Source organism: Alternaria arborescens (assembly GCF_004154835.1).
Source record: "Alternaria arborescens strain FERA 675 chromosome Unknown contig_71, whole genome shotgun sequence".
Lineage (NCBI taxonomy): Eukaryota > Fungi > Ascomycota > Dothideomycetes > Pleosporales > Pleosporaceae > Alternaria > Alternaria arborescens.
The window spans coordinates 1-15,316 of NW_021167926.1; the positions used below are offsets into that span (position 1 = coordinate 1).

General features: G+C 51.3%; 7 protein-coding genes across 7 annotated transcripts; 3 read left to right on the plus strand and 4 right to left on the minus strand.

Moving 5' to 3' along the window:
- Positions 1–121: 121 nt before the first annotated feature.
- AA0111_g12223 (hypothetical protein) lies at positions 122–457 on the minus strand (the record flags this gene model as incomplete). Its single annotated transcript, XM_028646178.1, has 1 exon — positions 122–457. One exon carries the CDS (start codon positions 455–457, stop codon positions 122–124), a length of 336 nt encoding a protein of 111 aa, XP_028500169.1.
- A 2,240-nt stretch (positions 458–2,697) lies between these two features.
- Positions 2,698–4,331, minus strand: AA0111_g12224 (hypothetical protein; the record flags this gene model as incomplete). The annotated part of the gene is made up of 2 exons (XM_028646179.1): positions 2,698–2,946; positions 3,009–4,331. The coding sequence occupies 2 exons, from the start codon at positions 4,329–4,331 to the stop codon at positions 2,698–2,700; spliced, it is 1,572 nt and encodes a 523-aa protein (XP_028500170.1).
- A 1,170-nt stretch (positions 4,332–5,501) lies between these two features.
- AA0111_g12225 (hypothetical protein) lies at positions 5,502–6,857 on the plus strand (the record flags this gene model as incomplete). The annotated part of the gene is made up of 6 exons (XM_028646180.1): positions 5,502–5,690; positions 5,743–5,825; positions 5,876–6,056; positions 6,106–6,574; positions 6,623–6,763; positions 6,817–6,857. 6 exons carry the CDS (start codon positions 5,502–5,504, stop codon positions 6,855–6,857), a joined length of 1,104 nt encoding a protein of 367 aa, XP_028500150.1.
- A 168-nt stretch (positions 6,858–7,025) lies between these two features.
- Positions 7,026–8,822, minus strand: AA0111_g12226 (hypothetical protein; the record flags this gene model as incomplete). Its single annotated transcript, XM_028646181.1, has 1 exon — positions 7,026–8,822. The coding sequence occupies one exon, from the start codon at positions 8,820–8,822 to the stop codon at positions 7,026–7,028; it is 1,797 nt and encodes a 598-aa protein (XP_028500151.1).
- Positions 8,823–9,500: 678 nt separating this feature from the next.
- Positions 9,501–11,045, plus strand: AA0111_g12227 (hypothetical protein; the record flags this gene model as incomplete). The annotated part of the gene is made up of 1 exon (XM_028646182.1): positions 9,501–11,045. One exon carries the CDS (start codon positions 9,501–9,503, stop codon positions 11,043–11,045), a length of 1,545 nt encoding a protein of 514 aa, XP_028500179.1.
- A 248-nt stretch (positions 11,046–11,293) lies between these two features.
- On the minus strand, positions 11,294–12,653 carry AA0111_g12228 (hypothetical protein; the record flags this gene model as incomplete). The annotated part of the gene is made up of 2 exons (XM_028646183.1): positions 11,294–12,464; positions 12,523–12,653. The coding sequence occupies 2 exons, from the start codon at positions 12,651–12,653 to the stop codon at positions 11,294–11,296; spliced, it is 1,302 nt and encodes a 433-aa protein (XP_028500148.1).
- A 654-nt stretch (positions 12,654–13,307) lies between these two features.
- On the plus strand, positions 13,308–15,309 carry AA0111_g12229 (hypothetical protein; the record flags this gene model as incomplete). The annotated part of the gene is made up of 6 exons (XM_028646184.1): positions 13,308–13,456; positions 13,507–13,606; positions 13,657–13,940; positions 14,001–14,329; positions 14,382–14,642; positions 14,693–15,309. The coding sequence occupies 6 exons, from the start codon at positions 13,308–13,310 to the stop codon at positions 15,307–15,309; spliced, it is 1,740 nt and encodes a 579-aa protein (XP_028500149.1).
- Between the last annotated feature and the right edge of the window lie 7 nt (positions 15,310–15,316).

Genomic DNA, 15,316 nt, shown 5'->3' on the forward strand with positions numbered 1-15,316 from the left:
TAAATATATATATTAGCTAGACATTATACTCCTCTATCTTTTTATATAACAGCTTAAAGTACAAGCTATATTTAGCTCCTAAATTAGCTTTAGTCCGCTCCTTGGCTATAGCTTTGCCCGATTAAGAGATAAGATAGTTAGGATGACGGCGGAGAAACCGCTTAACCCAGGTATCAGAGACTAGTTTGCCAGCCAACTGGCTAGCAAACTGCTGTATCATTACTTTTGTAGGCGGCAAACGGCGTCCAGTAAGCGTTTCAATATATCGTACAAGCTCGGCTTCGCGTTCTGGGTGTAGGGATCGTTGGGAGACTCCGCGCTGCTCGTGCACACCCTGGTGCCTTCGAGCGAGCGTACTGCGCTCAATATCGAACTGGGCAGCAACTTTTGTGTACGAGAATTTATCTCCTAGCTTGTGCGATTCGATAAATTTGATCGCTTCTTGAATCGGATCCATATTGGTTGAGTTGTGACGCGTTGAAGTTTTGTTGTTATGGTGTTGGGGCGGGGCGTTAGCTGACCCGGGGCAATAGCTGACCCGCTACTGTACGTAGTAAGCTGCGCACCCCAGTAAGCTGCGCACCCCACCTAACTTGACGCGACTCTCTACGCGATAGCTCTACAACAACATAAGATAATAGAATACAATCTTGTACATAGCTAGTCTATTACTGTCTACATTGAGTCCTAGTGTGTCCTTGGATATGGCACTTCGTACACGTTGGTGGTGCGCGCTGACGTCCCTGAGTAGCCTGAGCTTGTTCTACCTCCGCGACCACCCTTTCTGCCTCTATAGCGAGCTGCTGGCCTTGCTGAGCCTGTAGCGCTCCTCCACGAGCTATATATTGACGTCGCTAGTTTCTCCTACGTCGCTGGCGCTGACTAGCTGTACGAAGCTTCCTATTCTCCTCTGCGAGTATAGTCGCTGAGTTCATCGCAAGCTGATAGCCTTTGACAAGCTGGCGTATAGCTTGGCTTGTTGGGCTCTGCGACTGGCGGTGAAGGAGGTCCTTTACGTGTTGAGCCTGCTTTTTAAGCTGCGCTATTGTACGCGGTGTCTCTGCGGTCTATGCGACGTTGTTGTCTGCTGTTGTCCCTGGTGGAGACGGCGTACGGACGACAGTGAGCGACGATAGGACGCGTTCTGGACAGGGAGGGATAAGCCCTGTCGCCTGGAAGCCTGCCTGGATGTTCTGCTGCGTAAGTACTGTTGGCTAGATCCGTGTATAGGCGGTAAGGAAGTCTATCTTGTTAATATGGTAGACGCCTTGGCGAGCTAGCTCTTAGATCTCGTGACCGTACGCTCGCTTAAGCGGGGAAAAGCAGCCCACATTAAGTAGCTAGAGCAGGTGGGAGGTATAGGCTAGCATACAGAGAGTAATAATCTTATTCTCTGTGCAGTACTGGTTGAACTCAGGCGTGGCGTAGCTGCTATAGCCATCTAGGATAAGAAGCCAGTAGACTGCATGCGTACAAGGCGCTGTATATCTATTAAAGTGCTTTACCCACTCTACGCCAAGCTCATCTGTCGTCTAGCCGTTGTCTAATACAGCGAGCACCCAGTCTATAGGGATGTGGTAGTACCAGCTAGCCTAGTGCTGCTTACCAGACAGGATTACGAACGGTGGAAGACACCAGCCAGACGCGTTGATACACTTAATTGTCGTGATCCAGTCTCTGTTCCCTAGTTGTACTATAGCTGCCTAACCTACAGTGTTAGAGCTAGTAACTACCTTAGACGTCGCTGCAACGCCTATTATAAAGCTACTCTTATCAAAGTTGTACGTGTCTGTGTCTAGTATCCTATAGGCCTAGCGCGTCTCCTCTACTAGGTTAAACTACGCTAAGATTGCGACAGGATCCTCACAGAGAGCGCGCTGGCTATAGACCTTCCTGTTCCACTTAGTCTAAAGCTTAGACTAGCTGTTAACAAAGCGCGACACCCAGTTCTTGCCTATAGGTAGAGGAGGTGGATCTTGGCCGCGGGCTGCGAGTAGAGCGTCTGCCATGCGTTGTACATCAATAATATAGGGCAGAAAGCCTCGTTAATTAAGGTCTAGGATCTACTGCACGAGAGACTGCTCTTCAGTAGTTAATAGCTTTCGGTTAACAGAGACTATCTCTAATCGCGGGTGGACACCACAGAGACGCGTCTAGAGAGTAGATTCTAGTACGTTATACGCTCTCGCGAGGGCTCGGATTGATTAGCATGGTTTATTCTAATAGGAGACTATCGCGAGACTTAGTCTACCTTCACGAGATGTCACCTTAGGCCGTAGTTGTTGAGTCATGGTCGTTGGCGCAGATAGAGTTGTGAGGATTTGGTGGGGTGCGCAGCTTACTGGGGTGCGCAGCTTACTAGTGGAACACAGTAGTCATTCGTAGCTTACATAAGCGTCACTTCTGAATCAGGTTCCAGTCGATACTTATCTTGCTCGTCTTGTAGCCTCTCCATATCGACACTTTTCGAGCGACCTCCAAACCTCTCGCAACTGAACTCCCACAAAGCTGTCATAATCTTCGAGAGTCTATCTCTGACTGAAGCTCTAATCAACAGCGCCGACTGAGCATCGACAGAAGTCCAGGCTCGTAAAACAATCACATATGGCCCAGTAGGGCTATTTTCATTGATCAGAATGGTAAGATTAATATCTTCTATTAACAAGAAATGTAGGTACGGCCACAGTGCTGATCAAGCTACAGCAAATACTGGAAGTAGATGTTCTCCTTGTCAGTCATATCCTGCAGACCATTCTCGCCATGAACTTCGGCACCAGCCTCGTGGAAATGACCGCTCATCGAATAGTCGATAGGATCTCTAGGAAGACCGGCTGCTTCACGCTGATCGCACTTCTTCTTCTGCATCCAGGTAATCAGGACAATTTGAGCGATGACGACACCCCAAAGAATGCACCAGATTGCCAAGATACCCTTGAGAGCATTGACCTAGAAAGACGTATGGTTAGCGACGAGCTTCGACCTGAACGTTGGAACAGGGAATTACTTACGTATTGCGGCGCGAACTTCGCATCGAAGATGTAAGGGGTGATGATGTTGCCAATAGAGTTGCCAGCGTTGAATGAGGTATAGTAGATAGCCTTCTTGGTCTGTCCGGCACAGTTGGCACCCATCCAGGAGATGAGAAGAGGGTTAATTGCATATACGAAGGCGATCAAGTAGTAGCCTGCAAGTAGACCGCCCTTGTTGGAGGGGGTTTTCGGAAGCGCCACCAGCAAAGCGACACCGACAATGACGATGGTGACAAGGCCGAGCAAGAAGGGGGACTTGCGCTTGAATCGGTATGCCAGATATGACGCAGCAAGGATGGACACAAACTGAAGTGCTCCAAAGGGCATATTCAGTAGAACGGCTTCATCCGCATTGAACCCGGCCAGGTTCTTGAGGATGATGGAACCAAAGACCGAGGAGACTGAAGCGCCCGCGTTGACGGCAATAACCATAATCATGTACAGCCAGTACTTGAGTTCAGTAACAGCCTCAATGACGTGCTTCCAGTTGAACTTGTGCGAGACGATACCCTGTTGATTGGCCTTCAATCGGTCGACGGCCTTCAGGCGATCCTCTGGCGACAAGAATCGAGCCTCTCCAGGACTGTCGTGGGCCCACCAGTATGTGATGAGGCCGATAGCGATGGTCAGGAGTCCGAAGAAAAGGTAGACGATCTGATACCGGTAAAGCGTAGATGAGTGGATGCGACCGAAGCCATAGACGATGGGTGCACTAATCAGAGTGCTAAGACCATAGCAGCTGTACCAGCAAGCTACGCGGAATGGCTGCTCGGAACGCCTGTAAAACGCAATGGTGATCATCGAGAACAGCGGAATGACTGCAGCCTCAAATGCACCGAGGAAGAAACGCGATGCGAGCAACCCGGCGTAGTTCCTGGAACCACCAAGACCGCCGGCAACTGAGATACCCCAGCAGGTAATGATGACGGGTAGGACGTGGCGGTATCGAAGCTTGACAAGTATCCATGCCGCCAAGGGTTGCACACCGAGTTGCGCGTAGTATCCAATGTTGCCGATGTTTGAGTAGTCGTTGCCACTAAGATGCGCGTCTTCTTTGAGACCATAAACAGCTGTTAATCCGATGATTCCCTTGTCAGCCGATTGCAGGAAGTAAACCATGCAAAGAAGCGATAACATCCAAATGTCCGTCTTGCGGAGAATGCGTTTGTTGTCTGCGTCGGAACAGAGGTGAGCATCGCTTAGGCCTGTCTCCTTGCCCTCCTCGTAAGCCACGGCGTGGTCAATTGAGGTATCGGAAATGTGCTCCGCCTCATGAGCGCTCGGCTTCTCGACTGTAGCCATACTGCAAAATCAGTCGTCACAAAGATGGAGTGAAGAGGTGATCCGGGGATGGGGTGCAGTCTGGGGTATCAGTCTGGGGTAGGCGTTTATATGCTTTTATTAACGCGACGCCAGGGACGCCAGCGGGAGCCGGTTCAACGGCGCAGCGGACGACATTTTTCCTCCAACGACTCTGCGCGCACTAGAGGAAGTATTACTGGAATTGCGCCTGCTCGCGAGCTGTGCTTACTCCGGAGCATGCGAGATTGTTGTAGCCAATGAGCCGGCCTAAGGAGACACCTTGACAGCAACCGGCTAAATCGAACCACGGAGAGGTACTCGTGATACGCCAATAGTCCGCAGGAAGGTCGCGCTGTGACCTGGACTAACGGCTCGGACGTCAAGAGACCGAGGGTGGTATCAGGGCTTTTTGGAAGTGAGTTGGGCTCGTACCATTTGACCTAGATGCATTCTGTTGTGTGGGGGAGAGCCAGGCGTATGGTTAGCATGTGTTTGTTGCTCTATTGTATAGCAGCAGAATCCATCGCGTGGCGACCTGTCCATTCCCCCGGAATCGTCGTAGCACCGGGACGGTCAAAGCTTAGTGCATGTGATGGTGCTACTAAAACTGCCAGCGCTCATCAACCGGTGGATGTGAAACCCTTCATTGACTCGACTTTATGCTCTATCTTCTTTGACGTTAAGAACAAGACTCTGTGGAGCGAACAAGACTTTCTTGACCAGAGGACAAGCTTCTGGCCAAGAGAGTCCAAGGTGGCAATCCCCGGATCCTACAAACGCCACGGTTGGAGTCATTAACCGCGTTACGTCATCATTCCCCAGAACTTCCACCAACAGTGAGCCTGCCCTAGCGCCACGAAACCCTCCAATGTTTACACGCGATGCAATCTGTCTGAAACGACAACTCGAGTCAAAGAGAAATTACATGGGCGCGATGTTCGATATTGTAATACGAAGATTAGAGGAACGAGTCGGTTCACGATAGTCAGCGGAGTTGGAATCACGACCCCACATATTCGGCTCCACCATCTCTCAGAAATGCGGGGTAAACGTCATAGTAATTAGGAACGTCGCGGATGTGTTGGGAAGCATCGAGAAAGATCCATCGAAGCATTGCAATTTTTGTGACCCACGTACTGAACGACAACAAGGATCCGGCGCCAAATTAAGATGACCGACCCCAGAAACAATACTGCAAGTCAGCGCTTGACGCAAATCAAAGACTTTCTCACTATGAATAAGACCGCGACTACCATACCCTGGGACCCGGATTCTACCAAATTTCCGACCAGAAAAGAGCTGCCGCAGATCCCTGGTGCTCCGCCAGAAGCTGCCTGGGTTTGGGGCGACAACGACTACGTGCGTGCGACCAGACTCTAAGCTTATCGCGAACTATACTCACCAACGTCAGATCGGCCGCCTCAATCTTTTAACACCCACACGTGTGGCAGCGGCTGCAAAGGAGATCAGAAGCGGCGAGATCGTGCCTGTGAAGTGCGTGTCGCCCTGATGCATCTCGTGCGCTCTAGCTAATCGCGACGCAGCTTGCCTCTCAACGTGCCGAACGTGCCGGCATTTGGCCGCGAGCCCTTCCAACATGAGATTAAGACCCTGGCGGAAGGACTTGCTTACGATGATATTTACCACATGAACACACAATCCGGTACCCAATGGGACGGGTTTCGACACTTTGCTCACATGGCTAGCGGTTCGTTCTACAATGGCGTATGTGCAAGGTTACCGTCTTTGGAGGAGCTACTAACATAGGACGTAGACTAAAGGAAGCGATATTACGGGCCCAAACGCAAATCACAAATGCTCGATTCACCACTGGGCTGAGCACGGTGTTGCAGGACGGGGTGTTCTACTGGACTATCGCGGATACGCGCACAAGAAAGGCATCAACTATGACCCCTTTGACTACTACCCTATCTCATGGCAGGACCTTTATCAATGCGGCCAAGATCAAGGAGTAGATATCCGCCCAGCCGCCCAGGGTGGCGATATCAAGCCTGGAGACATGCTATTCATTCGTAGTGGTTGGAAGGAAGCGTACGACAATAAGAGCGACGAAGACCGAACCAAGGCTGCGCTACGACACGGCAGCGGTAAGGACGGCGAAGACGGTCCGCGGTTTGCTGGAGTGAGCCAGGAAGAGAAGATTCTCGACTGGCTTCACGATTCCTACTTCGCGTTGGTTGCTGGTGATGCACCTGCTTTTGAGGCGTGGCCCACGCACGAGAGTACGTTTTCTCGATTTCTCATTGAACAGCTTCTACTGACATCTCTAGATTACCATCTTCACGAGTACATCCTTGCTCTTTGGGGAATGCCACTCGGTGAGATGCTTGATCTTGAGAAGCTTGCGCAAACGTGCCGCGAGAAGAACAGGTGGTTATTTTTTTTCACCTCTGCGCCAGCTAACTGCCCTGGTACGTAATCCACACGTGTTATGTGGCTGTTCAGTATACTAATCATGCGACAGGCGGCGTCAGCTCACATGTGAACGGCACCGCAATCTTCTGAGTGATGCAACAGCATCTGGACATGATATTGGACCTAGGTACATTATTGAAGATCTATGAGAATGATCGAGTAGCCCATTTCACAAACCAGTATCTCTTGTACGACCACACCAGGTAAAGCCTTCATCAGCTAAGATCATATCAATCGCAAACCACATGAGAACATCCACTACATTGTAATATTTTCCTTCAAACTTCCAGACCTAGATTCTGGAAATGATCCGGGACATGTGGCGCGCTTCTTCCGGCGCGTGCTCTCTGGTGAAGTAGCTTGTGCGCACGCGTGGACTTCAGGCGGAACAGCAGTCGCGTCTGAGGGTATCGACTCAAAGTCACCCTCACTCTTTACGAAGGGCATCGCGTCATCGTACGCAGATGTTGCACTCTTCTTATCTTCTTTCGGAATCTCAGCGTACTTAATGCTTTCGATAGTGCTATCAGGGTCATCGACAGGCATGTCTGTTGGTGGCGGCGGCGGTGGCTCGCGTGCTGGTGGGGCGACCTTCACCTCATCGGCAGCGCTATCTACCCGCGTGGTCCCGAACATTGACGAAGACCCAAAGTTGAGGTGGGATTCTGGATTCTCCCTTTCTGGCGCAGGGGCACCGTACGTCCTATCAACCTGCTCCAATGGAATCCCTTCAACTGCTCGGCCTGAAGTCTCCATCCAGCTGCTGGCAGTAGGTGAGTAATCATCGACCTGGTCGTGAAGCGCTCGATGCGCCTCCACTCTTCGCGCCTCCCAATCAACTGTCGCAATACCGTACTTGATAGAATCTGCGGCAGCCTTTTCAGCCTCTCGACTCGCTTTTTCGCGACAATATTTGTAGCGCCCTTGTTTCATTGCCTCTGTTTGCTTATTCCTATTCCTGTAGCACTCTACTGACTTCGGATGCGTATGATACTGACAGCCAGATGATGACGGCTGTCTCGCCATATGTGAGAGGCGTCGTATAGCCGTATCGAGTGCAGCGCAGATGAAGAAGTCAGGCAAACTATGCGGATCGACGTCCTCAAAGCCTCTGGTACTATGATCGACCCAGCGATCAACCAGGAAATGCTGCAGCATCATCGGTACGTGGTGTCGATTCTCGCCAAACAAATGCGAAATCGTATCGTCATCCGGACGCACACCCTTCACTATCTTGTCTTCCAGAAGATCCATCACTCGGTCAACGAACTCGATGTCCTCTAGCATGTACCCATGTATCGCTGCATTCATCAGTGGCCAGCATGCGATCCACGTATGCTGCGGATTGATGCCATCCGGATCAAAGTTGATATCGCGATAACACGTCGGAATGATGCCAGTGTGACGCCACAGTCGATGTATTTCCGCTGCATCTGAGTCAATGTTTCGGCGTTTGAGCAGTGACACTAAGTCATCGTCATCGTTCCCTGGCATACGAATCAAACGTCGCGTCAAGTACCATGACTCTGGATCCTGTCGGCCGCATAGCACACTTGCCATGGGTGGCCTAGGTGTCTCTACAAGCTTGTCTCGGACTGATCCTGGTGCGACAATCCGTGACTGTTGCGTGTTGGGCGACTCTTCGCTGAGGTACTCTGACCGCATCAGTCTTTGCACGTTTGTGTCAACTTCGTCGATAACGTCAAGGTCTCTGGGCAAGTTTCCACCTTCGAAAAGTGTGTGGTATGGATCTTGCCTTATTTGCTCCTCGATGTCTGCTCTACGGCGGGGCTTCTGATTAGTATCCTGAGTATGCTCACTTCCATAGAAGATCTGGTCCACCTTCTTGTTCTTCTGTTTTCTTGGACTAGAAATCGGAACTTTGCTGGGAGAAGGTAACAGTTGCGACTTCTCAGGAGCCAGATATCCTTCTAGGTTGACTCTTGGAAAGCTGGTGGAAATGCGTGGAGGCATGCTGACACGCTCGAGCCGTCTCTGTGTATCGCGCTTGTCTGATGAGGACATCTTCTCGGCGAAGATGTTTTCCAATCTCATTGGTGAAGCCGGTAACTGTCTTGGTTGAGCCTGGTGAGATTGATCTTCGGGTTTTCAATCGTGTGCTGGCGTTGTGTAATGTGGACAGCTATGCTGGGGCACGAGCGGTCATATGGACTACCTGGGTAATATTATCGTGAAGGGCTCATGCGTTTATCATCGACACATCTGTCACGTCACATTACCGGTACCAAACAGACATACTGATCGTCTCCCCCTGTGATCAACCGTGACTGAAGGCGGTCAATCATGGGAGCATGGAGAGTATTCACTCGCAGTCATCTTCCTAACAACGTAGTTGGTGAGCTTGCAGCAAAGTCAACAAACCTCGGCCTCGCGTATTATGTCGCAACCACTTTCGCGATTCCGTATCATTGAATTTTACAGTCAAAGCTTTGACGAGGAGTCGCGATGGTTCTGGGTGTCTCGATTTTCAAGTCAGTAACGTTCGTACTTGCAGGCCGAACAACACTCTCGGAGCATTGCCCTACAGAGCACATCGACATGAATTAAGCTATAGCCGAACGTTCGCCGTATCTTCAAATCTACCTTCCACAACATGTGCGAGATGATCGACCTTTACTACCCATCCAGCTTGGCGACGTAGATCCCGCTGGCTTCAAGCTCTACATCGAGTGGCTCACCAACGGCTTCTTCAGTTGCTCAACTCAGAGATCAATGCGTCTCGACTCCTGCATCGACCTCATCTACGCGCACATCGTCGGGTCAACATTCTCGCAACCGCACTTCCAAGACTATATCATCGATACGCTAGCTTCCGTTCTCGATTCAGCGCAAGCCTTCGATCAAGGGGTTCTCGAATTGCTGTTCTTGGAAAAGCACGCGTCAAGCGTGCTGAGACGATTCATCACTGACAAGATGTTTGGGCACGATAGACGAATGCTGGGCATGATGAGAAATTCTGTGGAGGATATTGTGACCGCACGCAGTGATGTCAAAGGCTGTGAATATCATATACATCAAGACGGGATATGCTATAAACATGGAAAGGCTGACGAGGGTAAAGACATTGCTGGGGGTGTTAAGGTACCCGGAAAGAAGTGGAGTGTTGATGACGACCCGGAATTGAATGCGATGGCTGCACAATACTCGGGTGGAAGTAATAAGACATCCGCTGTCACAACGGAAAAGATGTCCCATAATCCGCCAAAATCGACAAGGACTATAAAAACCAAGCATCGCAGCTTCATGGATAAGCATCAAGATCGAAACTACACTCGCACATCGCAGTCGAAAAGGCCATCTTTACACATTACACTCTCATCAAAGCTGCACAATCAAGCCCATACAGTCGTTCCCAGCAGCCCCCTTAGTCCCCCTCCCTCACTTCAAGCGTTGACTGCCGATGTAGACATCGATAAACCATTACCGCCTACACCATCGCCACATCAATTACCCTTGCCGCTATCTTTCAGTTTCCCTGAACCAATATTCAGAGACATGTATACCTTTTGTGAAGAAGCCTTTCAAACACCCAGCACTCAAGACCTAGTACTCGAGTGTCTCGGACGTCTTTCACCAACACTATCTCGCACTCTTACTCAAGACCTAATCGAGGGAGACACCGCTCGCTCGGCCTCTTACAGCGTTAAACCCATTGATTCAGCACGCAACCACACATCGTCAATTGCGTCAACAGAGTTTTTTGTTCCTGCAGCAACTCAGGCAATACCTTCACCACCCACCTCTGATGACTCTGCAACTCACTCTCCTTCATCCGAAGAGGACATCCCATCATCTCTCCGCCCTGGTTTTACCGTGCACACTTACATGCCAACAAAAAACTTGACTTTCGCCTCTTTGCCAACACCAGAGTCTACAATCCAGAGTCCACGCAATTCATCTTTGCAGAATGATCAACTCCACAACACCGCATCTTGCGTACCGTTGCGACCCGATACCGAGACTCGAACCATCATTCCTCGGTCCCCAAGTCCACACACCCCAATACCGCCAGTCCAGCGACCTTATCATATATCCGCTACCTCTCCCTCTCTTCCACATTTCCGCCCGCTGATCAAACGAAAGCCTGCACCATCGCGCGGAACAGACTGGCTAGAGCAACAGTACACGTTGTTTGCGCTACAAGGAACGCAAGGGTTTGGCTTGAGAAAGGGTGGTCGAAAGAATGTGAGGAAGAGTCGGTTTATGGAGATATTGGGCAGTGTTGGGAAGATGGATGGAGACGGTAGGAAGGGATAAGGTCACAGTATGAGCTGGGAAGTCAATGACAAGACTTGTTCGCTACAACAGTACCGTAACTCATTCGACCAACGTTGAATGTTGACGTTGCGTTCCATTGGCTATAGTACAGAATGCTCTCCTTTTGGCACAATATTATCTCTAATCCATACTGGTATAATCTTCTCCTTTAATTGTACCGAGCGTTTAATCCAATGCGCCGTGTTTATACAATGTATCCAATACAGTTGAGACCGCTGTGCGCATGCCTATGCATGCAGTGTATCCTTGAAACCGGTATCCGCATCCGCAGCTTTGCCATCCTCCTTGAACTCCCAAGCCAGGAACTTCCAGTTGAGTTCGCTCGGTCGCCAGAACAATCCGTTCTTCAGTCCGCTGCCCGCTGACGAAGAGTCACCAGGGCCATCTGCCGTCATGCCGCCAGTGTATGGCATGCGCTTGCTGAAGATGCAGCGGCGGAAGCGCGAGTGTAGGATGGCCATGGAGCACATGACGCAGGGCTCGTTGGTGAGGTAGATGTCGAGGTCGACGCACAGGTAGCCGCTCGATGAGATGTTGTCTTTCTCGTAGTATAGCTTCTCAAGGCCGGTGAGGGGATTGTCGCAGAAGAGGGAGCGGTCGAGGTATGCGGGGTCGGTGCCAGCAACGCGGAGTCGCTTCTTCGCTACCATGGCGATGGCGCGGTGGACGGCGTGGGCCATGACGTTGCCAGTGCCGGTGGCCGGTTCGGCGGTGCCAGTGAAAGATCTCCAGCGACAGTCACCAGCGACAGCGATGATTTCTGGTGTGCTCCTTGTGCGGTCGACCACGACGACGCCAATCTTCTCACCCAGACACTGCTCTGATATCTGCTCGCCAGCGGCTCGTGCCAGGGCCAGCCAGTTGCCCGCCTCGGGTTGTATCTCCTCCTGGTTGCGCTGTACGAGGCTTGGATGTGGACCGTAGGGGTTGGTGTTCTTGTACGAGATGGGCCAGTACTTGTCGCTCCATTCCGTAGCCTGCTCGGCAGATATGGGTGCTAGCGACGGGACCGTCACGTAGAAGATACGAGGCGGTGCAGTCTTGCCGTCGAAAGGCGGACAGGTACGTATGATAGCTGCAAGGTTGGCGTGGGGAATATGGCGCGTCGGACACAAGAGGAAGTAGCGAACTAGATCAAAATCTTCAGTAACAGTCACACCATGAGCAGCCTCACTGCCATCAACGGCCGAGGACGAGGACGCAGAAAAGGAAGCAGAGGGCGCCGGTGCAGTAGAAGATAATAATGCAGAGGCAGGATCATCTTCTTCACCTCTGGGGAGCCTTGCGGGCGGATAGAACTGTTTCTGCAGATGCGGCGGCAGGTACTTGAACTGCACTACGCGTCGCAGATGAGAGATTTCCGACGTCTTGAAGTCTGGGAGGGCTGCTTGCACGGCACTGGCGAGGTTCAAGGTTAGCAGAGATCAAGCTGGTGCACCAGGAGTGAATGCCTCACTCCTTGATAACATTGGCAAATTTGGCCGGCACCTCGACGACATAGACGCTGTGAGTCTCTAGGCTGGCGCGCACCTCGTCTTTGGTTCTGAGGGGGACAAGACGCCCTGCGAGGGGACGTGGGCTGCTCATAGCATAGCCTGGTGGGTGGATTAGTCTAAGTGCGTCGGAAAAGTTTACTATGCGTCGGATATGGGCTAAGAGGTTCGGTATTGAGTCGAGCGCTGGGATGCTGGAGTGGTAGAGGGTGACGGTCGCGCAAAAGATGTGCACAACAAAAGTCTCAGGGTCCAACGGGGCGGTCCTGCTTAACTCCGACCTTCCCTTCCTCTTCCACCCTCACCAACTCCTCTCCCGGCGCCTTCGAGTAGCGACAACATGTCGCGATGGAAACTCCAGCTATGGAGTCATGAGAAGAAGAGAAGGAACACATCTCGGGGTGATGCAGGCGACAACCGAGTCGTAGGCGCACCTCCCCGCATCACATTCCAGCGAAGGGGCGCCAATCATCACCCAACCTGGGGCCCCGCATGCATACGTCCCGCCCATTCGGTAAACTTCATCCAAACAGGCCTCCAGAGTCGCTCATCCCCCAGCATCCTGATCTGCCGATATGTACGGCGTTGGAGGACGACGTCGCTACCGCTCATCTCCATGTCAAAATGCCCAGGCCAAGCATCCGCTGCGCGGCGCCCCACTGGATTATATACCTGATCATGTTGAATATAGACCTTGCCCTCTCTCGCCTCTTTTCTCATAGCAACTTATCATCTAGCGTGAGCAGTCATGGACAGCAAAACGGGAGCTACCCATATCGAGGCCACTCACGCCCGCGAAGCTCACATTGTCCCCATCGATCAGGAAGCCAACGATGATATCCATCATGTCAATCTCTCCTGGCGGTCATGGATGGTCGTCTTTTGCTGTTGTTTCGCGTACGTTCACTAAAGCTAGGATTTATGGACTTGACTAACATCCTACGCAGCGTCATGTCGCAAGTCTTTGTAGTAGTGGCTGCGGGATCAGTCCTGTCTTTCATCATTCGTGAGCTTGGGCAACCTGCTATTGCGAGCTGGATCATACAGGTATGATCGCTATAGCTCGAGTGTGTAGTCTGAATTCTGACGTTGTCTAGGGCCCTCTCCTTATGCAATCCGTCCTCTCTCCTCCTGTCGGTCGCTTGTCAGATGTCCTAGATCGCAAACTGTTCGCTACCATACCTCCGCTGATCGCTTGTGTCGGTGCTATCATTTGCGCGAAAGCGACAAGTATGCCCATGTTGATTGGCGGTGGCATTCTCATCGGAACGACGCTTGCGACCATTTCCATCGTTCAGTCAATACCCTCAGAGATTCTACCATTGAAGTACCGACCTCTGGCAAATGGATTGGCAGGAGTTGCGGGAGTTCTGGGCGGCACGTAAGTTTTGAGTTTGCAGATCAGTATATGGTAAGGCGCAAGACACTGACATGTTCGCAGTGTTGGAAGTCTAGCAGCCGGCGCTGTTACCAATCTCAGCGCTTCTGGCTGGCGCTACATCTTCTGGATTCAAGTCGGACTACATGGTATCACATCCATCGGTCTATTTGCGTTCTATTGGCCTAAGAAACGCACCGACTATCCTAGAATGAGCTTCAAAGAATGGATGTGGGCTTGCGATCCTATCGGCTCTCTCCTACTCGTTGCTGCTGCTACGTTGATGCTTTTGGCACTCAACTGGGCAGGTGGAGCGTATCCGTGGAGCAACCCACACGTCTGTGCCAATCTCGTTGTCGGTATCGTTCTGTTCATTGCATTCTGTCTCTATGGTAATGACTCTCTCGTGGATCAATCCAGAGCTGAAAGCTGACGTAATACTAGAGTGGAAGGGTCGATCTGACGGTATCGTCGCGCACGTTTTCTTCTCTACTGGGCCAAACTTCTGGCTATCGACGTTTGCTTTCGCGATCGAAGGTTGGATCTACTACTCTGCCATTAATGCCGTTACACCACAGCTCATTCTCAACGTTGGGTTCGAGGATAACTCGTGGGATATCGCCATCCGACAGTTGTCCTACAAGATTGCGTCAATCATCACTTCGTTGGGTGTGACATGGTATGCGACAAAGTTCAAAGATCTGAGTAAGCAAAATCGTCTTCTTCTCCAATGCATCAATTAACACCATTTACAGAAACGCCACTGGCTGTCACATTCGCCATTATGTTCATTGCATCCATATGTTTCGCCTTCATCAGACCTAGCTGGGGTACCGAACAAATCATCTTCACAGCCTTGACAGGCATCGGTTGCTCTGGCCCACTCACACTCCTCGTCGCTTGCATCCAATTCACAGCACCGCACGCCTTCCTGTCAACAGCTACCGGTCTTGCCTTCTCCGCACGAGCCATCGGTGGCGCCTTCGGTACCGCCGTCATCTACGCCATTGTCAACTCTCGCATTGCTTCGCATCTCGCCGGGGATGTTGGATCTGCCGCCATCGCAGCTGGTTTACCCGAGTCATCAGTGCCTGCACTCTTGAAAGGTATGAAGGGCAGCTCAGTGACCAAGTTCAGAGGCGCAGGTGTGCCTGGAATGAATGAAGCTATCATCAAGGCTGCTTGGGATGCAAGCCATTGGTCGTATGCGCATGCTTATAGACTGGGTTATTGGAGCGTGGTGCCGTTTGTGGCGCTTGCAACAATTGCTGTGATTTCAATGAAGGGAATCAAGCATTTGATGACTGAACATGTTGAAGCGACTGTTGAGCACGAGAGTGAGGATGAAGGGAAAGGGCTTGGTAAAGCGTAGACAGAGT